The sequence below is a fragment of the Heterodontus francisci genome, chromosome 9 (assembly GCF_036365525.1).
Source record: "Heterodontus francisci isolate sHetFra1 chromosome 9, sHetFra1.hap1, whole genome shotgun sequence".
Classification (NCBI taxonomy): Eukaryota; Metazoa; Chordata; class Chondrichthyes; order Heterodontiformes; family Heterodontidae; genus Heterodontus; species Heterodontus francisci.
In genome coordinates this window covers 68,694,478-68,715,086 of record NC_090379.1, presented here as the reverse complement: position 1 = coordinate 68,715,086, position 20,609 = coordinate 68,694,478, and the positions used below count along the sequence as shown (strand labels likewise).

Here is a 20,609-nt window from a genome sequence, read left to right as displayed (position 1 = left end):
TTCACGGCATTTCTCCTGTATCTGACGAAGGGAGAACAGCATGTCAATAGTCGATCTCTCTGCACGAAAGCCACACTGTGCCTCAGGGTAGACGCGCTCGGCCAGCTTCTGGAGCCTGTTCAGAGCGACTCGAGCAAAGACTTTCCCCACTATGCTGAGCAGGGAGATTCCACGGTAGTTGTTGCAGTCACCGCGGTCACCTTTGTTTTTATAGAGGGTGATGATGTTGGCATCGCGCATGTCCTGGGGTACTGCTCCCTCGTCCCAGCACAGGCATAGCAGTTCATGTAGTGCTGAGAGTATAGCAGGCTTGGCACTCTTGATTATTTCAGGGGTAATGCTGTCCTTCCCAGGGGCTTTTCCGCTGGCTAGGGAATCAATGGCATCACTGAGTTCCGATTTGGTTGGCTGTATGTCCAGCTCATCCATGACTGGTAGAGGCTGGGCTGCATTGAGGGCAGTCTCAGTGACAGCATTCTCCCTGGAGTACAGTTCTAGGTAGTGCTCAACCCAGCGGTCCATCTGTTTGCGTTGGTCAGTGATTATGTCCCCCGATTTAGATTTGAGGGGGGTGATCTTCTTGATGGTTGGCCCAAGAGCTCTCTTCATGCCATCATACATTCCTCTGATGTTTCCGGTGTCTGAGGCCAGCTGAATATGACTGCATAGGTGTTGCCAGTAGTCGTGTGCGCAACGCCTAGCTGTTCTTTGTGCAGTACTTCTGGCTGCTTTAAGTGCTGCGGATGTTAAATCGCTGGGGGCTTTCTTGATAAAGATACATTTATCTAAAATATGCAGGTATGTATTCAGGGCTTAAAGTCATTCACCATTATAACGTAAACAAGTGATCCATTACTTGATTACTTGTAAGAATTGCAGAAGTTTTCAATTAGGAAGTTAAGCTAGGGACTTCCCACAAGTGTACCACTAAGAAGTCAACCTCGGGACTTACTTTTTAAAAAAGTGAAGATATTACCATTTTTCATAGAATTGTAGAATTTTACAACATAATAGCTTTTGTGGGGAAATTGCGTTCATTTGAATTTGTTGGGAGCTGTAAGCTGTCTCTGAATGTAGAAAATGTCAATGAAAGGAATTTAATCTAGTTGGGAGAATGGATAGCAGCTGCTGGTAATTATAAAAAACAATATGAATTTCAATAATGGGGAACAATACTTAAGGTGAATCATATAGGCATGTATAGAATTCTTTGAAATGTTTATATGTTAATGCTAGAAGTATTAGAAATAAATTACAAGCATAAACTTCCATGAAAAAAAGATATTACAGATATCGCTGAAAATCAGCTGGATGATGATGGATCTTAAATGCAGTTGAAAGAGTAGAAGAGATTTACAAGAATAGGTTGGCCACAAAAAAGATGTCATTTTATTTGTAAAAGAGGACACAATTGAAATAAAGATGGAAATATTGGGTTTCAGGAGGGAGCTGATTGTCATCAGTTATAGGCCTCTAGAGCAACACTTTGAGAAAGACAAGCAACTCTAATCAGAATACAAGATCAGACATGATTCTTTTGTTGTTGGAGATTGTCACTTTCTATCCAGTATCTGGTGTGATAATGGAATGTCAAGCTCAGAGGGTGGGAAGACAGAATTATCTATCAATGCTGTTAACAACTATTTCCTTATTGAGCGTGTTAAGGAAAGTACTAGACGGGACAGTTTACTAATTTAAAAAAAAATTCATTCACATATTCTGGGCATCACTGGTAAAGTTAGCATTTATTGCCCATCCTTAACCACTCGAGAAGGTGGTGTACCTTCTTGAATATAATTGAATGGCTTGTTCGGTCATTTCAGAGAGCAGTTGCTGTAGGGCTGGAGTCACATGCAAGCCAGACTGGATAAGGATGGCAGATTTTCTTTCTTAAAGGATATTAGTGAACCAAATGAATTCTTACAACAATTTGATCGTTTCATTGTCACCATTACTGACACAAATTTTTTTATTTCAGGTATTATTTAATTAATTGAATTTAAATTCCTTAGCTGCCATGGTAGGATTTGAACTCATGTCTCTGAATCATTAGTCCAGGCCTTTAGATTATTAGCCCAGTAACAAAACCATTATGCTACCATACCCCCATTTAATATTTAATTGCCTGGATGTTGCTTGCCGATAAATTTGACAGCAACTTCTGACGTCTGCACATGCACAAGTAAACATGGAAATCCAGAAGTTGCTGTCAGAGACCTGCTCTTCCACCAAGAGCGTTGTTTCAGTCCTTGGCGATAGACTCAGCACTGAAGTCACTGTAATGTCGTGAACCTGAGCTACTTTCCCATTAGTTCTGCACTACAGCCAACTAAAAAATAACTTAAAAAAATGTTAGGGCTGGTTCATTTAGGAGTGAGTGAGTTTTTCAATGGCAAAAGTGATAATTACTGCTGAACAATCCCACTGGCCCTGAAAAATTAATTTTACAAGTGTAGACTCTCATGCCCTCAGAAGAAAATTCATGTTGCAGATTTAAAAAAAGATAATTTTTCTGTTTGTCTCTTTTCTCTCTCCCTTAATATCATATGTATTTCCCAATTTTTATTTCACTTCCTGTATGTGATTTGAATGCAATTTACACTTCCTATTTTTTACTTCCTCATTTCGACTGCATGGCTCAGTGAAGACACTTCTATCTGAATGGTTGAAGAGCATTTCTGTTGCTTGCCTTGTTTACAGATCCCAATCCGTACCACAGATCCCTGTAAAGGGCACCACATTGACGCTGACTGGTTAGAAATCTCCGTTGAAAGTCCGCAAGTAGTCTGTGGGCAACTGTATAAAAGATGAATGACGAAATCCAGTCGTTCACTGCTGAGCGAGAACTCTGAGCCATTAATGATACTGAGCCAATATTGATCTTGGTGTGGGCAACATCTAGCAAAGGTGATCACTGAATCTTTAGATTTCAGTTAGTCAGGCCAAGTTAATGCTGCTGACAATATAACGTTAATACCCAATTTCAGGAGGGCAAAATTTTCACTAGCGATGTTAGATTTATGGAAAATTACACTGATTATGCAGTTAGGTGGAAATAATTGGTTGAAATCTTGTAGCTAGAGGGTTGTCAACATTGCAAGTGATTTGAATGTGGCCTGGTCAAGGATAGAGTTCCGCCAGACTCCGTGTTGAGGCTGATGCTGCTCATTATCATCAGCATTGATTCATAGGATGGCATAAATGGAACTGTCCTTAAATTAGCATAAATGCAAACTGTAATTTAGATTAAATCAATAGGTTGCTGGCCAACACATGGACAAATATAACATTATGCATTTGGGGATAGGAAACTCCAGATATGTTAATACCATGCTGAGTATTTATTAAGGATAACTGATCAAGAAACACACCTGCGTTATAGCTGATCACTCGTTAAAAGGAGCACAAGCAGTAACGGATGGCTATATGGGAAAGCCAATAGGGTTTTAGGTTCTACAGCTAGGACCACAGAGTGTAAAATGAACAGCATTAGAAGTAAGCTTTGTAAGGCTTTTGTTTCTCTGCATTTGGAGTTTTAGGTCCTAATTTGGTCCCAACATATTGTAAAGGATACTGAGGTTCCAGAGAAGGAGGGTGACTAAAATTACACCTAACCTTAGAGCTCTTAGTTTTGAAGATAGGGTGGCAGAGTTAGGATTATTTACTTTAGTTAAATGCAGGCTTATAAAGGTACATAACAGGCTTTTTATATATGTGTGCCCTCTAGTTCTACCTTCCCTATCCATCTCAAATAACCCAGTCCTCTTTGATAGGTAATTTGAATTAAAGAGGAATGGTAGAACTTGATTACATAAAATTTATAGGCAGTTAGGTTAGATGCCAAGAAGTTTTATTCCTTGCAGAGTCATCATCTTGGGAAACATATAGTGGGCATGGATTCACTGACATTCTTGAAAATGGAACTTGACAAGTTTCTGAGTGAAAAGTAATTTTCTAGTTATAGAGAACAAATTGCTGGTTAGTTGCAATTATGATGACCTATAGGTTGTGCAATCGCCTGGAGCTTTACTCGATGCCTTAGGGAGTTGGACAGGAATTTCCTACAGTATTTCCTGAATTGGCTGTGGTTTTTGTGATTTATTTCCTCTCCCAGGACAGTGGGTCTATGCTATCTGTAGCTGTATCATGTGTAGATGAGGTAGGCCTGATGGACCCAATTATTGTTCTTTTCCCTTCTTTTCATATGTTCGTATGTTACAGCTATTCATTTTTTAAAAAAAAGGCAATGAAAGCATTTTCTTGAGTGTTATTGTTATTATGAGACATCCTCTTTGACTTACATATTTGCTGTAAAGAAGCAATCAGCATAGGTCTGTAAGGCAGTCATATGACCTTTGTCCCAGCTGCGCGTTCCTCTTAGCATGTGCTTGCGTCCAAGGACAAGGACACGCAGGTTTTGTTGTGCAAGGTGAGAAACTACCTCAAGAAGCTGTATTGAAAAACATGTTGCAAATTGTTAAGTTATAGTTTGCTATTTAATACACAAGGTGTTATGAATCCCCATTACAGATGTAAAATTATTTTTTCTTCTTTTGATAAGGAAGCAACGATGATCTGGGCACTTTTGCAATACATTCTGAAACTGGCAAAGATGACATTTGGAAAGCACTGAATGCCAAGTGCTTATACTGCTAATGGTATCAGCTATGCTCTTCTTCATATAACACTATTAAAATCTTCATCACACAAAAGTTTTAGCCTGTACTGAGTTAACTTATCTCAGCCAAGACATTAGTAGGACAATATAACTGGCCTTAATAATTTTCTTTTTGGGAGGGGGAATGCATGAGCTTATTACTTTGCAGTATGGAACTCGATTAATCAGGGCAGTTGTGGGGTTCTGCACTAATGCCCCACCCTTCCCACTAATTCTTAAAGAGAGAGAGAGCGCGAGCGGGAGAGAGCGAGAGCGCGAGTGGGAGAGAGAGAGCGAGAGCGCGAGTGGGAGAGAGAGAGCGAGAGCGCGAGTGGGAGAGAGAGAGCGAGAGCGCGAGTGGGAGAGAGAGAGCGAGAGCACGAGCGGGAGAGAGAGAGCGCGAGCGCCAGAGGGAGAGAGCGAGAGCGCGAGCGGGAGAGAGCGAGAGCGCAAGCGCCAGAGGGAGAGAGCGAGAGCGCGAGCGGGAGAGAGAGAGCGAGAGCGCGAGAGAGAGAGAGCGAGAGCGGGAGAGAGAGAGAGAGAGAGAGAGAGAGAGCGCAAGCGGGAGAGAGAGAGCGAGAGCGCAAGCGGGAGAGAGAGAGCGGGAGAGAGAGAGAGAGAGAGCGAGAGAGCGCCAGAGGGAGAGAGAGAGAGAGCGCCAGAGAGGGAGAGAGAGAGAGAGCACCAGAGAGGGAGAGAGAGAGAGAGAGAGCACCAGAGAGGGGGAGAGAGAGAGAGAGAGCGCCAGAGAGGGAGAGAGAGAGAAAGCGCCAGAGAGGGAGAGAGAGAGCGCGAGCGCCAGAGGGAGAGAGCGAGAGCGCGAGCGGGAGAGAGAGAGCGAGAGCGCGAGCGGGAGAGAGAGAGCGAGAGCGCGAGCGGGAGAGAGAGAGCGAGAGCGCGAGCGGGAGAGAGAGAGCGAGAGCGCGAGCGGGAGAGAGAGAGCGAGAGCGCGAGCGGGAGAGAGAGAGCGAGAGCGCGAGCGGGAGAGAGAGAGCGAGAGCGCGAGCGGGAGAGAGAGAGCGAGAGCGCGAGCGGGAGAGAGAGAGCGAGCTGGAGAGAGAGAGCGAGAGCGCGAGCGGGAGAGAGAGAGCGAGCTGGAGAGAGAGAGCGAGAGCGCGAGCGGGAGAGAGACAGCGAGAGCGCGAGCGGGAGAGAGACAGCGAGAGCGCGAGCGGGAGAGAGACAGCGAGAGCGCGAGCGGGAGAGAGACAGCGAGAGCGCGAGCGGGAGAGAGACAGCGAGAGCGCGAGCGGGAGAGAGACAGCGAGAGCGCGAGCGGGAGAGAGACAGCGAGAGCGCGAGCGGGAGAGAGACAGCGAGAGCGCGAGCGGGAGAGAGACAGCGAGAGCGCGAGCGGGAGAGAGACAGCGAGAGCGCGAGCGGGAGAGAGACAGCGAGAGCGCGAGCGGGAGAGAGACAGCGAGAGCGCGAGCGGGAGAGAGACAGCGAGAGCGCGAGCGGGAGAGAGACAGCGAGAGCGCGAGCGGGAGAGAGACAGCGAGAGCGCGAGCGGGAGAGAGACAGCGAGAGCGCGAGCGGGAGAGAGACAGCGAGAGCGCGAGCGGGAGAGAGACAGCGAGAGCGCGAGCGGGAGAGAGACAGCGAGAGCGCGAGCGGGAGAGAGACAGCGAGAGCGCGAGCGGGAGAGAGACAGCGAGAGCGCGAGCGGGAGAGAGACAGCGAGAGCGCGAGCGGGAGAGAGACAGCGAGAGCGCGAGCGGGAGAGAGACAGCGAGAGCGCGAGCGGGAGAGAGACAGCGAGAGCGCGAGCGGGAGAGAGAGAGCGAGAGCGCGAGCGGGAGAGAGAGAGCGAGAGCACGAGTGGGAGAGAGAGAGCGAGAGCACGAGCGGGAGAGAGAGCGAGAACGGGGGAGAGAGAGAGAGAGAGCGCCAGAGAGGGAGAGAGAGAGAGAGCGAGAGCGCGAGCGGGAGAGAGAGAGCGAGAGCACAAGTGGGAGAGAGAGAGCGGGAGAGAGAGAGAGAGAGAGCGAGCGAGAGAGCGCCAGAGAGGGAGAGAGAGAGAGAGCGCCAGAGAGGGAGAGAGAGAGCGAGAGCGAGAGAGCGGGAGAGAGAGAGAGAGAGAGAGCGAGCGAGAGAGCGCCAGAGAGAGAGAGAGAGCGCCAGAGAGAGAGAGAGAGAGCGCCAGAGAGGGAGAGAGAGAGCGCCAGAGAGGGAGAGAGAGAGCACCAGAGAGGGAGAGAGAGAGAGAGAGAGCGCCAGAGAGGGAGAGAGAGAGAGAGAGAGAGAGCGCCACAGAGGGAGAGAGAGAGAGAGAGAGAGCGCCAGAGAGGGAGAGAGAGAGAGAGAGCGCCAGAGAGGGAGAGAGAGCGCCAGAGAGGGAGAGAGAGCGCCAGAGAGGGAGAGAGAGCGCCAGAGAGGGAGAGAGAGCGCCAGAGAGGGCGAGAGAGCGCCAGAGAGGGCGAGAGCGGGAGAGAGCGAGAGCGAGAGCGGGCGAGAGCGGGAGAGAGCGAGAGCGGGAGAGAGCGAGAGCGGGAGAGAGCGAGAGCAGGAGAGCGAGCGAGAGAGAGAGCGAGCGAGAGAGAGAGCGAGCGAGAGAGCGAGAGCGAGCGAGAGAGAGATCGCGAGAGAGATCGCGAGAGAGATCGCGAGAGAGAGCGCGAGAGAGAGCGCGAGAGCGAGCGCGAGAGCGAGCGCGAGAGCGAGCGCGAGAGCGAGCGCGAGAGCGAGCGCGAGAGCGAGCGCGAGAGCGAGCGCGAGAGCGAGCGCGAGAGCGAGCGCAAGAGAGGGCGAGAGCGGGAGAGGGCGAGAGCGGGAGAGGGCGAGAGCGGGAGAGGGCGAGAGCGGGAGAGGGCGAGAGCGGGAGAGGGGGAGAGCGGGAGAGGGGGAGAGCGGGAGAGGGGGAGAGCGCGAGAGGGGGAGAGAGAGCGCCAGAGAGGGAGAGAGAGCGCCAGAGAGGGAGAGAGAGAGAGAGGGAGAGAGAGCGCCAGAGAGGGAGAGAGAGCGCCAGAGAGGGAGAGAGAGCGCCAGAGAGGGCGAGAGAGCGCCAGAGAGGGCGAGAGAGCGCCAGAGAGGGCGAGAGCGGGAGAGAGCGAGAGCGAGAGCGGGCGAGAGCGGGAGAGAGCGAGAGCGGGAGAGAGCGAGAGCGGGAGAGAGCGAGAGCGGGAGAGAGCGAGAGCGGGAGAGAGCGAGAGCGGGAGAGAGCGAGAGCGGGAGAGAGCGAGAGCGGGAGAGCGAGCGAGAGAGAGAGCGAGCGAGAGAGCGAGAGCAAGCGAGAGAGAGATCGCGAGAGAGATCGCGAGAGAGAGCGCGAGAGCGAGCGCAAGAGAGGGCGAGAGCGGGAGAGGGCGAGAGCGGGAGAGGGCGAGAGCGGGAGAGGGCGAGAGCGGGAGAGGGCGAGAGCGGGAGAGGGGGAGAGCGGGAGAGGGGGAGAGCGGGAGAGGGGGAGAGCGCGAGAGGGGGAGAGCGCGAGAGGGGGAGAGCGCGAGAGGGGGAGAGCGCGAGAGGGGGAGAGCGCGAGAGGGGGAGAGCGCGAGAGGGGGAGAGCGCGAGAGCGCGAGAGGGCGAAATGGGGAGAGCGCGAAATGGGGAGAGCGCGAAATGGGGAGAGCGCGAAATGGGGAGAGCGCGAAATGGGGAGAGCGCGAAATGGGGAGAGCGCGAAATGGGGAGAGCGCGAAATGGGGAGAGCGCGAAATGGGGAGAGCGCGAAATGGGGAGAGCGCGAAATGGGGAGAGCGCGAAATGGGGAGAGCGCGAAATGGGGAGAGCGCGAAATGGGGAGAGCGCGAAATGGGGAGCGCGCGAAATGGGGAGAGCGCGAAATGGGGAGAGCGCGAAATGGGGAGAGCGCGAAATGGGGAGAGCGCGAAATGGGGAGAGCGCGAAATGGGGAGAGCGCGAAATGGGGAGAGCGCGAAATGGGGAGAGCGCGAAATGGGGAGAGCGCGAAATGGGGAGAGCGCGAAATGGGGAGAGCGCGAAATGGGGAGAGCGCGAAATGGGGAGAGCGCGAAATGGGGAGAGCGCGAAATGGGGAGAGCGCGAAATGGGGAGAGCGCGAAATGGGGAGAGCGCGAAATGGGGAGAGCGCGAAATGGGGAGAGCGCGATATGGGGAGAGCGCGATATGGGGAGAGCGCGATATGGGGAGAGCGCGATATGGGGAGAGCGCGATATGGGGAGAGCGCGATATGGGGAGAGCGCGATATGGGGAGAGCGCGATATGGGGAGAGCGCGATATGGGGAGAGCGCGATATGGGGAGAGCGCGATATGGGGAGAGCGCGATATGGGGAGAGCGCGATATGGGGAGAGCGCGATATGGGGAGAGCGCGATATGGGGAGAGCGCGATATGGGGAGAGCGCGATATGGGGAGAGCGCGATATGGGGAGAGCGCGATATGGGGAGAGCGCGATATGGGGAGAGCGCGATATGGGGAGAGCGCGATATGGGGAGAGCGCGATATGGGGAGAGCGCGATATGGGGAGAGCGCGATATGGGGAGAGCGCGATATGGGGAGAGCGCGATATGGGGAGAGCGCGATATGGGGAGAGCGCGATATGGGGAGAGCGTGATATGGGGAGAGCGCGAGCGAGTGTGCGAGCGAGAGCGAGCGAGCGGGAGAAAGAGAGAGAGCGCGTGAGCGGGAGGGAGAGAGAGAGCGCGCGAGCGGGAGAAAGAGAGCGAGAGCTGGAGAGAGAGAGAGCGAGAGAGCGCCAGAGGGAGAGAGAGAGAGAGCGCAAGAGAGGGAGAGAGAGAGAGAGCACCAGAGAGGGAGAGAGAGAGAGAGAGAGCACCAGAGAGGGGGAAAGAGAGAGAGAGAGCGCCAGAGAGGGAGAGAGAGAGAAAGCGCCAGAGAGGGAGAGAGAGAGCGCGAGCGCCAGAGGGAGAGAGCGAGAGCGCGAGCGGGAGAGAGAGAGCGAGAGCGCGAGCGGGAGAGAGAGAGCGAGAGCGCGAGCGGGAGAGAGAGAGCGAGAGCGCGAGCGGGAGAGAGAGAGCGAGAGCACGAGCGGGAGAGAGAGAGCGAGAGCACGAGTGGGAGAGAGAGAGCGAGAGCACGAGCGGGAGAGAGAGCGAGAACGGGGGAGAGAGAGAGAGAGAGCGCCAGAGAGGGAGAGAGAGAGAGAGGGAGAGAGAGAGAGAGCGAGAGCGCGAGCGGGAGAGAGAGAGCGAGAGCGCAAGCGGGAGAGAGAGAGCGAGAGCGCGAGCGGGAGAGAGAGAGCGAGAGCGCGAGCGGGAGAGAGAGAGCGAGAGCGCGAGCGGGAGAGAGAGAGCGAGAGCGCAAGTGGGAGAGAGAGAGCGGGAGAGAGAGAGAGAGAGAGCGAGCGAGAGAGCGCCAGAGAGGGAGAGAGAGAGAGAGAGAGAGAGCGAGAGCGAGAGAGCGGGGGAGAGAGAGAGAGAGAGAGAGAGAGCGCCAGAGAGAGAGAGAGAGCGCCAGAGAGTGAGAGAGAGAGAGAGAGCGCCAGAGAGGGAGAGAGAGAGCACCAGAGAGAGAGAGAGAGCGCCAGAGAGGGAGAGGGAGAGAGAGAGAGAGCGCCAGAGAGGGAGAGAGAGAGCGAGAGCGAGAGAGCGGGAGAGAGAGAGAGAGAGAGCGAGCGAGAGAGCGCCAGAGAGAGAGAGAGAGCGCCAGAGAGGGAGAGAGAGAGAGAGAGAGAGCGCCAGAGAGGGAGAGAGAGAGAGAGAGAGAGCGCCAGAGAGGGAGAGAGAGAGAGAGAGAGCGCCAGAGAGGGAGAGAGAGAGCGAGAGCGAGAGAGCGGGAGAGAGAGAGAGAGAGAGCGAGCGAGAGAGCGCCAGAGAGAGAGAGAGAGCACCAGAGAGGGAGAGAGAGAGAGAGAGCGCCAGAGAGGGAGAGGGAGAGAGAGAGAGAGCGCCAGAGAGGGAGAGAGAGAGCGAGAGAGCGGGAGAGAGAGAGAGAGAGAGAGAGAGCGCCAGAGAGGGAGAGAGAGAGAGAGAGAGAGAGCCAGAGAGGGAGAGAGAGAGCACCAGAGAGGGAGAGAGAGAGCACCAGAGAGGGAGAGAGAGAGAGAGAGAGAGCGCCAGAGAGGGAGAGAGAGAGAGAGAGAGAGCGCCAGAGAGGGAGAGAGAGAGAGAGAGCGCGCCAGAGAGGGAGAGAGAGAGAGAGAGAGCGCCAGAGAGGGGGAGAGAGAGAGAGAGAGCGCCAGAGAGGGGGAGAGAGAGAGAGAGAGCGCCAGAGAGGGGGAGAGAGAGAGAGAGAGCGCCAGAGAGGGGGAGAGAGAGAGAGAGAGCGCCACAGAGGGAGAGAGAGAGAGAGAGAGAGAGAGAGAGAGAGAGCGCCACAGAGGGAGAGAGAGAGAGAGAGAGAGCGCGCCAGAGGGAGAGAGAGAGAGCGCGCCAGAGAGGGAGAGAGAGAGAGAGAGAGCGCCAGAGACGGCGAGAAAGAGAGAGAGAGCGCCAGAGAGGGAGAGAAAGAGAGAGAGAGCGCCAGAGAGGGAGAGAGAGAGAGAGAGAGAGAGAGCGCCAGAGAGGGAGAGAGAGAGAGAGAGAGAGCGCCAGAGAGGGAGAGAGAGAGAGAGAGAGAGAGAGCGAGAGAGCGCCAGAGAGAGAGAGAGAGCGCCAGAGAGTGAGAGAGAGAGAGCGCCAGAGAGGGAGAGAGAGAGCACCAGAGAGAGAGAGAGAGCGCCAGAGAGGGAGAGGGAGAGAGAGAGAGAGCGCCAGAGAGGGAGAGAGAGAGCGAGAGCGAGAGAGCGGGAGAGAGAGAGAGAGAGAGAGCGAGCGAGAGAGAGCCAGAGAGAGAGAGCGCCAGAGAGAGAGAGAGAGAGCGCCAGAGAGGGAGAGAGAGAGCGCCAGAGAGGGAGAGAGAGAGCGCCAGAGAGGGAGAGAGAGAGCACCAGAGAGGGAGAGAGAGAGAGAGCGCCAGAGAGGGAGTGAGAGAGAGAGAGAGAGTGCCAGAGAGGGAGAGAGAGAGAGAGAGAGAGCGCCAGAGAGGGAGAGAGAGAGAGAGAGAGAGCGCCAGAGAGGGAGAGAGAGAGAGAGAGAGCGCCAGAGAGGGAGAGAGAGAGAGAGAGCGCCAGAGAGGGGGAGAGAGAGAGAGAGAGCGCCAGAGAGGGAGAGAGAGAGAGAGAGAGAGAGCGCCACAGAGGGAGAGAGAGAGAGAGAGAGAGCGCGCCAGAGAGGGAGAGAGAGAGAGAGAGAGCGCCAGAGAGGGAGAGAGAGAGAGAGAGCGCCAGAGAGGGAGAGAGAGCGCCAGAGAGGGAGAGAGAGCGCCAGAGAGGGAGAGAGAGCGCCAGAGAGGGAGAGAGCGCCAGAGAGGGCGAGAGCGGGAGAGAGCGAGAGCGGGAGAGAGCGAGAGCGGGAGAGAGCGAGAGCGGGAGAGAGAGCGAGAGCGGGAGAGAGAGCGAGAGCGGGAGAGCGAGCGAGAGCGGGAGAGCGAGCGAGAGAGCGAGCGAGAGAGAGAGCGAGAGAGAGAGCGAGAGCGAGAGCGAGCGAGAGAGAGATCGCGAGAGAGATCGCGAGAGAGAGCGCGAGAGAGAGCGCGAGAGCGAGCGCGAGAGCGAGCGCGAGAGCGAGCGCGAGAGCGAGCGCGAGAGCGAGCGCGAGAGCGAGCGCGAGAGCGAGCGCGAGAGAGGGCGAGAGCGGGAGAGGGCGAGGGCGGGAGAGGGCGAGGGCGGGAGCGGGAGAGGGCGAGAGCGGGAGAGGGGGAGAGCGGGAGAGGGGGAGAGCGGGAGAGGGGGAGAGCGCGAGAGGGGGAGAGCGGGAGAGGGGGAGAGCGCGAGAGGGGGAGAGCGCGAGAGGGGGAGAGCGCGAAAGGGGGAGAGCGCGAAAGGGGGAGAGCGCGAAAGGGGGAGAGCGCGAAAGGGGGAGAGCGCGAAAGGGGGAGAGCGCGAAAGGGGGAGAGCGCGAAAGGGGGAGAGCGCGAAAGGGGGAGAGCGCGAAAGGGGGAGAGCGCGAAAGGGGGAGAGCGCGAAATGGGGAGAGCGCGAAATGGGGAGAGCGCGAAATGGGGAGAGCGCGAAATGGGGAGAGCGCGAAATGGGGAGAGCGCGAAATGGGGAGAGCGCGAAATGGGGAGAGCGCGAAATGGGGAGAGCGCGAAATGGGGAGAGCGCGAAATGGGGAGAGCGCGAAATGGGGAGAGCGCGAAATGGGGAGAGCGCGAAATGGGGAGAGCGCGAAATGGGGAGAGCGCGAAATGGGGAGAGCGCGAAATGGGGAGAGCGCGAAATGGGGAGAGCGCGAAATGGGGAGAGCGCGAAATGGGGAGAGCGCGATATGGGGAGAGCGTGATATGGGGAGAGCGTGATATGGGGAGAGCGCGAGCGAGTGTGCGAGCGAGCGCGAGCGGGGGAAAGAGAGAGAGCGAGCGAGCGGGAGAAAGAGAGAGAGCGCGCGAGCGGGAGAGAGAGAGAGAGCGCGCGAGCGGGAGAAAGAGAGCGAGAGCTGGAGAGAGAGAGAGCGAGAGAGCGCCAGAGGGAGAGAGAGAGAGAGTGCAAGAGAGGGAGAGAGAGAGAGAGCACCAGAGAGGGAGAGAGAGAGAGAGAGAGCACCAGAGAGGGGGAAAGAGAGAGAGAGAGCGCCAGAGAGGGAGAGAGAGAGAAAGCGCCAGAGAGGGAGAGAGAGAGCGCGAGCGCCAGAGGGAGAGAGCGAGAGCGCGAGCGGGAGAGAGAGAGCGAGAGCGCGAGCGGGAGAGAGAGAGCGAGAGCGCGAGCGGGAGAGAGAGAGCGAGAGCACGAGCGGGAGAGAGAGAGCGAGAGCACGAGCGGGAGAGAGAGCGAGAACGGGGGAGAGAGAGAGAGAGAGCGCCAGAGAGGGAGAGAGAGAGAGAGGGAGAGAGAGAGAGAGCGAGAGCGCGAGCGGGAGAGAGAGAGCGAGAGCGCGAGCGGGAGAGAGAGAGCGAGAGCGCGAGCGGGAGAGAGAGAGCGAGAGCGCGAGCGGGAGAGAGAGAGCGGGAGAGAGAGAGAGAGAGAGCGAGCGAGAGAGCGCCAGAGAGGGAGAGAGAGAGAGAGAGAGAGCGAGAGCGAGAGAGCGGGAGAGAGAGAGAGAGAGAGAGCGCCAGAGAGAGAGAGAGAGCGCCAGAGAGTGAGAGAGAGAGAGAGCGCCAGAGAGGGAGAGAGAGAGCACCAGAGAGAGAGAGAGAGTGCCAGAGAGGGAGAGAGAGAGAGAGCGCCAGAGAGGGGAGAGAGAGAGCGAGAGCGAGAGAGCGGGAGAGAGAGAGAGAGAGAGCGAGCGAGAGAGCGCCAGAGAGAGAGAGAGAGCGCCAGAGAGGGAGAGAGAGAGAGAGAGAGAGCGCCAGAGAGGGAGAGAGAGAGAGAGAGAGAGCGCCAGAGAGGGAGAGAGAGAGAGAGAGAGCGCCAGAGAGGGAGAGAGAGAGCGAGAGCGAGAGAGCGGGAGAGAGAGAGAGAGAGAGCGAGCGAGAGAGCGCCAGAGAGAGAGAGAGAGCACCAGAGAGGGAGAGAGAGAGAGAGAGCGCCAGAGGGAGAGGGAGAGAGAGAGAGAGCGCCAGAGAGGGAGAGATAGAGCGAGAGAGCGGGAGAGAGAGAGAGAGAGAGAGCGAGCGAGAGAGCGCCAGAGAGAGAGAGAGAGCGCCAGAGAGGGAGAGAGAGAGAGAGAGCGCCAGAGAGGGAGAGAGAGAGCACCAGAGAGGGAGAGAGAGAGCACCAGAGAGGGAGAGAGAGAGAGAGAGAGAGCGCCAGAGAGGGAGAGAGAGAGAGAGAGAGAGCGCCAGAGAGGGAGAGAGAGAGAGAGAGCGCGCCAGAGAGGGAGAGAGAGAGAGAGAGAGCGCCAGAGAGGGGGAGAGAGAGAGAGAGAGCGGCCAGAGAGGGGAGAGAGAGAGAGAGAGCGCCAGAGAGGGGGAGAGAGAGAGAGAGGAGCGCCACAGAGGGAGAGAGAGAGAGAGAGAGAGCGCCACAGAGGGAGAGAGAGAGGAGAGAGAGAGCGCCACAGAGGGAGAGAGAGAGAGAGAGAGAGCGCGCCAGAGGGAGAGAGAGAGAGAGAGAGAGCGCGCCAGAGGGAGAGAGAGAGAGCGCGCCAGAGAGGGAGAGAGAGAGAGAGAGAGCGCCAGAGACGGCGAGAAAGAGAGAGAGAGCGCCAGAGAGGGAGAGGAAAGAGAGAGAGAGCGCCAGAGAGGGAGAGAGAGAGAGAGAGAGAGCGCCAGAGAGGGAGAGAGAGAGAGAGAGAGAGCGCCAGAGAGGGAGAGAGAGAGCGCCAGAGAGGGAGAGAGAGAGAGAGAGAGAGAGAGCGAGAGAGCGCCAGAGAGAGAGAGAGAGCGCCAGAGAGGGAGAGAGAGAGCACCAGAGAGAGAGAGAGAGCGCCAGAGAGGGAGAGGGAGAGAGAGAGAGAGCGCCAGAGAGGGAGAGGGAGAGAGAGAGAGAGCGCCAGAGAGGGAGAGAGAGAGAGCGAGAGAGCGGGAGAGAGAGAGAGAGAGAGCGAGCGAGAGAGCGCCAGAGAGAGAGAGAGAGCGCCAGAGAGGGAGAGAGAGAGAGAGAGAGAGCGCCAGAGAGGGAGAGAGAGAGAGAGAGAGAGCGCCAGAGAGGGAGAGAGAGAGAGAGAGAGCGCCAGAGAGGGAGAGAGAGAGCGAGAGCGAGAGAGCGGGAGAGAGAGAGAGAGAGAGCGAGCGAGAGAGCGCCAGAGAGAGAGAGAGAGCACCAGAGAGGGAGAGAGAGAGAGAGAGCGCCAGAGAGGGAGAGGGAGAGAGAGAGAGAGCGCCAGAGAGGGAGAGAGAGAGCGAGAGCGAGAGAGCGGGAGAGAGAGAGAGAGAGAGCGAGCGAGAGAGCGCCAGAGAGAGAGAGAGAGCGCCAGAGAGGGAGAGAGAGAGAGAGAGAGCCAGAGAGGGAGAGAGAGAGCACCAGAGAGGGAGAGAGAGAGCACCAGAGAGGGAGAGAGAGAGAGAGAGAGAGCGCCAGACAGGAGGGAGAGAGAGAGAGAGAGAGAGAGCGCCAGAGAGGGAGAGAGAGAGAGAGAGCGCGCCAGAGAGGGAGAGAGAGAGAGAGAGAGCGCCAGAGAGGGGGGAGAGAGAGAGAGAGAGCGCCAGAGAGGGGGAGAGAGAGAGAGAGAGCGCCAGAGAGGGGGAGAGAGAGAGAGAGAGCGCCAGAGAGGGGAGGAGAGAGAGAGAGAGCGCCACAGAGGGAGAGAGAGAGAGAGAGAGAGAGAGAGAGAGAGAGCGCCACAGAGGGAGAGAGAGAGAGAGAGAGAGCGCGCCAGAGGGAGAGAGAGAGAGCGCGCCAGAGAGGGAGAGAGAGAGAGAGAGAGCGCCAGAGACGGCGAGAAAGAGAGAGAGAGCGCCAGAGAGGGAGAGAAAGAGAGAGAGAGCGCCAGAGAGGGAGAGAGAGAGAGAGAGAGAGAGAGCGCCAGAGAGGGAGAGAGAGAGAGAGAGAGAGAGCGCCAGAGAGGGAGAGAGAGAGAGAGAGAGAGCGCCAGAGAGGGAGAGAGAGAGAGAGAGAGAGAGAGAGCGAGGAGAGCGCCAGAGAGAGAGAGAGAGCGCCAGAGAGTGAGAGAGAGAGAGCGCCAGAGAGGGAGAGAGAGAGCACCAGAGAGAGAGAGAGAGCACCAGAGAGAGAGAGAGCGCCAGAGAGGGAGAGGGAGAGAGAGAGAGAGCGCCAGAGAGGGAGAGAGGAGAGCGAGAGCGAGAGAGCGGGAGAGAGAGAGAGAGAGAGAGCGAGCGAGAGAGCGCCAGAGAGAGAGAGCGCCAGAGAGAGAGAGAGAGAGCGCCAGAGAGGGAGAGAGAGAGCGCCAGAGAGGGAGAGAGAGAGCACCAGAGAGGGAGAGAGAGAGAGAGCGCCAGAGAGGGAGTGAGAGAGAGAGAGAGAGAGAGTGCCAGAGAGGGAGAGAGAGAGAGAGAGAGAGCGCCAGAGAGGGAGAGAGAGAGAGAGAGAGAGCGCCAGAGAGGGAGAGAGAGAGAGAGAGAGCGCCAGAGAGGGAGAGAGAGAGAGAGAGCGCCAGAGAGGGGGAGAGAGAGAGAGAGAGCGCCAGAGAGGGAGAGAGAGAGAGAGAGAGAGAGCGCCACAGAGGGAGAGAGAGAGAGAGAGAGAGCGCGCCAGAGAGGGAGAGAGAGAGAGAGAGAGCGCCAGAGAGGGAGAGAGAGAGAGAGCCAGGGGAGGCCAGAGAGGGAGAGAGAGCGCCAGAGAGGGAGAGAGAGCGCCAGAGAGGGAGAGAGAGCGCCAGAGAGGGAGAGAGAGCGCCAGAGAGGGAGAGAGCGCCAGAGAGGGCGAGAGCGGGAGAGAGCGAGGAGCGAGAGCGGGCCGAGAGCGGGAGAGAGCGAGAGCGGGAGAGAGCGAGAGCGGGAGAGAGCGAGAGCGGGAGAGAGCGAGAGCGGGAGAGAGCGAGAGCGGGAGAGCGAGCGAGAGCGGGAGAGCGAGCGAGTGAGAGCGAGCGAGAGAGAGAGCGAGAGAGAGAGCGAGAGCGAGAGCGAGCGAGAGCGAGCGAGAGCGAGCGAGGAGAGAGATCGCGAGAGAGATCGCGAGAGAGAGCGCGAGAGAGAGCGCGAGAGCGAGCGCGAGCGCGAGAGCGAGCGCGAGAGCGAGCGCGAGAGCGAGCGCGAGAGCGAGCGCTGAGAGCGAGCGCTGAGAGCGAGCGCGAGAGAGGGCGAGAGCGGGAGAGGGCGAGAGCGGGAGAGGGCTGAGAGGCGGGAGAGGGGTGAGAGCGGGAGAGGGCGAGAGGGGGGAGAGCGGGAGAGGGGGAGAGCGCGAGAGGGGGAGAGCGCGAGAGGGGGAGAGCGCGAAAGGGGGAGAGCGCGAAAGGGGGAGAGCGCGAAAGGGGGAGAGCGCGAAAGGGGGAGAGCGCGAAAGGGGGAGAGCGCGAAAGGGGGAGAGCGCGAAAGGGGTGAGAGCGCGAAAGGGGGAGAGCGCGAAAGGGGGAGAGCGCGAAAGGGGGAGAGCGCGAAAGGGGGAGAGCGCGAAATGGGGAGAGCGCGAAATGGGGAGAGCGCGAAATGGGGAGAGCGCGAAATGGGGAGAGCGCGAAATGGGGAGAGCGCGAAATGGGGAGAGCGCGAAATGGGGAGAGCGCGAAATGGGAGAGCGCGAAATGGGGGAGAGCGCGAAATGGGGAGAGCGCGAAATGGGGAGAGCGCGAAATGGGGAGAGCGCGAAATGGGGAGAGCGCGAAATGGGGAGAGCGCGAAATGGGGAGAGCGCGAAATGGGGAGAGCGCGAAATGGGGAGAGCGCGAAATGGGGAGAGCGCGAAATGGGGAGAGCGCGATATGGGGAGAGCGCGATATGGGGGAGAGCGCGATATGGGGAGAGCGCGATATGGGGAGAGCGCGATATGGGGAAGAGCGCGATATGGGGAGAGCGCGATATGGGGAGAGCGCGATATGGGGAGAGCGCGATATGGGGAGAGCGTGATATGGGGAGAGCGTGATATGGGGAGAGCGCGAGCGAGTGTGCGAGCGAGCGCGGCGGGGGAAAGAGAGAGAGCGAGCGAGCGGGAGAAAGAGAGAGAGCGCGCGAGCGGGAGAGAGAGAGAGAGCGCGCGAGCGGGAGAAAGAGAGCGAGAGCTGGAGAGAGAGAGAGCGAGAGAGCGCCAGAGGGAGAGAGAGAGAGAGCGCAAGAGAGGGAGAGAGAGAGAGAGCACCAGAGAGGGAGAGAGAGAGAGAGAGAGCACCAGAGAGGGGGAAAGAGAGAGAGAGAGCGCCAGAGAGGGAGAGAGAGAGAAAGCGCCAGAGAGGGAGAGAGAGAGCGCGAGCGCCAGAGGGAGAGAGCGAGAGCGCGAGCGGGAGAGAGAGAGCGAGAGCGCGAGCGGGGAGAGAGAGAGCGAGAGCGCGAGCGGGAGAGAGAGAGCGAGAGCACGAGCGGGAGAGAGAGCGAGAACGGGGGAGAGAGAGAGAGAGAGCGCCAGAGAGGGAGAGAGAGAGAGAGGGAGAGAGAGAGAGAGCGAGAGCGCGAGCGGGAGAGAGAGAGCGAGAGCTCGAGCGGGAGAGAGAGAGCGAGAGCGCGAGCGGGAGAGAGAGAGCGGGAGAGAGAGAGAGAGAGAGAGCGCCAGAGAGGGAGAGAGAGAGAGAGAGAGAGCGAGAGCGAGAGAGCGGGAGAGAGAGAGAGGAGAGAGAGCGCCCAGAGAGAGAGAGAGAGCGCCAGAGAGTGAGAGAGAGAGAGAGAGCGCCAGAGAGGGAGAGAGAGAGCACCAGAGAGAGAGAGAGAGTGCCAGAGAGGGAGAGAGAGAGAGAGCGCCAGAGAGGGAGAGAGAGAGCGAGAGCGAGAGAGCGGGAGAGAGAGAGAGAGAGAGCGAGCGAGAGAGCGCCAGAGAGGGAGAGAGAGAGAGAGAGAGAGCGCCAGAGAGGGAGAGAGAGAGAGAGAGAGAGCGCCAGAGAGGGAGAGAGAGAGAGAGAGAGCGCCAGAGAGGGAGAGAGAGAGCGAGAGCGAGGAGAGCGGGAGAGAGAGAGAGAGAGAGCGAGCGAGAGAGCGCCAGAGAGAGAGAGAGAGCACCGAGAGAGGGAGAGAGAGAGAGAGAGCGCCAGAGGGAGAGGGAGAGAGAGAGAGAGCGCCAGAGAGGGAGAGATAGAGCGAGAGAGCGGGAGAGAGAGAGAGAGAGCGAGCGAGAGAGCGCCAGAGAGAGAGAGAGAGCGCCAGAGAGGGAGAGAGAGAGAGAGAGCGCCAGAGAGGGAGAGAGAGAGCACCAGAGAGGGAGAGAGAGAGCACCAGAGAGGGAGAGAGAGAGAGAGAGAGAGCGCCAGAGAGGGAGAGAGAGAGAGAGAGAGAGGCGCCAGAGAGGGAGAGAGAGAGAGAGAGCGCGCCAGAGAGGGGACGAGAGAGAGAGAGAGAGCGCCAGAGAGGGGGAGAGAGAGAGAGAGAGCGCCAGAGAGGGGGAGAGAGAGAGAGAGAGCGCCAGAGAGGGGGAGAGAGAGAGAGAGAGCGCCAGAGAGGGGGAGAGAGAGAGAGAGAGCGCCACAGAGGGAGAGAGAGAGAGAGAGAGAGCGCCACAGAGGGAGAGAGAGAGAGAGAGAGAGCGCCACAGAGGGAGAGAGAGAGAGAGAGAGCGCGCCAGAGGGAGAGAGAGAGAGCGCGCCAGAGAGGGAGAGAGAGAGAGAGAGAGCGCCAGAGACGGCGAGAAAGAGAGAGAGAGCGCCAGAGAGGGAGAGAAAGAGAGAGAGAGCGCCAGAGAGGGAGAGAGAGAGAGAGAGAGAGCGCCAGAGAGGGAGAGAGAGAGAGAGAGAGAGCGCCAGAGAGGGAGAGAGAGAGAGAGAGAGCGCCAGAGAGGGAGAGAGAGAGAGAGAGAGAGAGAGCGAGAGAGCGCCAGAGAGAGAGAGAGAGCGCCAGAGAGGGAGAGAGAGAGCACCAGAGAGAGAGAGAGAGCGCCAGAGAGGGAGAGGGAGAGAGAGAGAGAGCGCCAGAGAGGGAGAGGGAGAGAGAGAGAGAGCGCCAGAGAGGGAGAGAGAGAGCGAGAGAGCGGGAGAGAGAGAGAGAGAGAGCGAGCGAGAGAGCGCCAGAGAGAGAGAGAGAGCGCCAGAGAGGGAGAGAGAGAGAGAGAGAGAGCGCCAGAGAGGGAGAGAGAGAGAGAGAGAGAGCGCCAGAGAGGGAGAGAGAGAGAGAGAGAGAGCGCCAGAGAGGGAGAGAGAGAGAGAGAGAGCGCCAGAGAGGGAGAGAGAGAGCGAGAGCGAGAGAGCGGGAGAGAGAGAGAGAGAGAGCGAGCGAGAGAGCGCCAGAGAGAGAGAGAGAGCACCAGAGAGGGAGAGAGAGAGAGAGAGCGCCAGAGAGGGAGAGGAGAGAGAGAGAGAGCGCCAGAGAGGGAGAGAGAGAGCGAGAGCGATGAGAGCGGGGAGAGAGAGAGAGAGAGAGCGAGCGAGAGAGCGCCAGAGAGAGAGAGAGAGCGCCAGAGAGGGAGAGAGAGAGAGAGAGCGCCAGAGAGGGAGAGAGAGAGCACCAGAGAGGGAGAGAGAGAGCACCAGAGAGGGAGAGAGAGAGAGAGAGAGAGCGCCAGAGAGGAGAGAGAGAGAGCGCCAGAGAGGGAGAGAGAGAGAGGGAGCGCGCCAGAGAGGGAGAGAGAGAGAGAGAGAGAGCGCCAGAGAGGGGGGAGAGAGAGAGAGAGAGCGCCAGAGAGGGGG

At 57.9% G+C, this 20,609-nt stretch overlaps 1 protein-coding gene across 2 annotated transcripts in view; it reads right to left on the bottom strand.

Moving 5' to 3' along the window:
* Positions 1–20,609, bottom strand: part of prorp (protein only RNase P catalytic subunit) — a 120,194-nt gene that overhangs the window by 15,342 nt on the left and 84,243 nt on the right. For both annotated transcript variants that reach the window (XR_010975713.1, XM_068039268.1), the window contains exon 5: positions 4,302–4,450. Coding sequence is in view for 1 of the 2 variants with exons in the window: in XM_068039268.1 (XP_067895369.1) it covers positions 4,302–4,450 (149 nt within the window). In the remaining variant the exon portion in view is untranslated. The remainder of the gene's footprint in view (positions 1–4,301; positions 4,451–20,609) is intronic.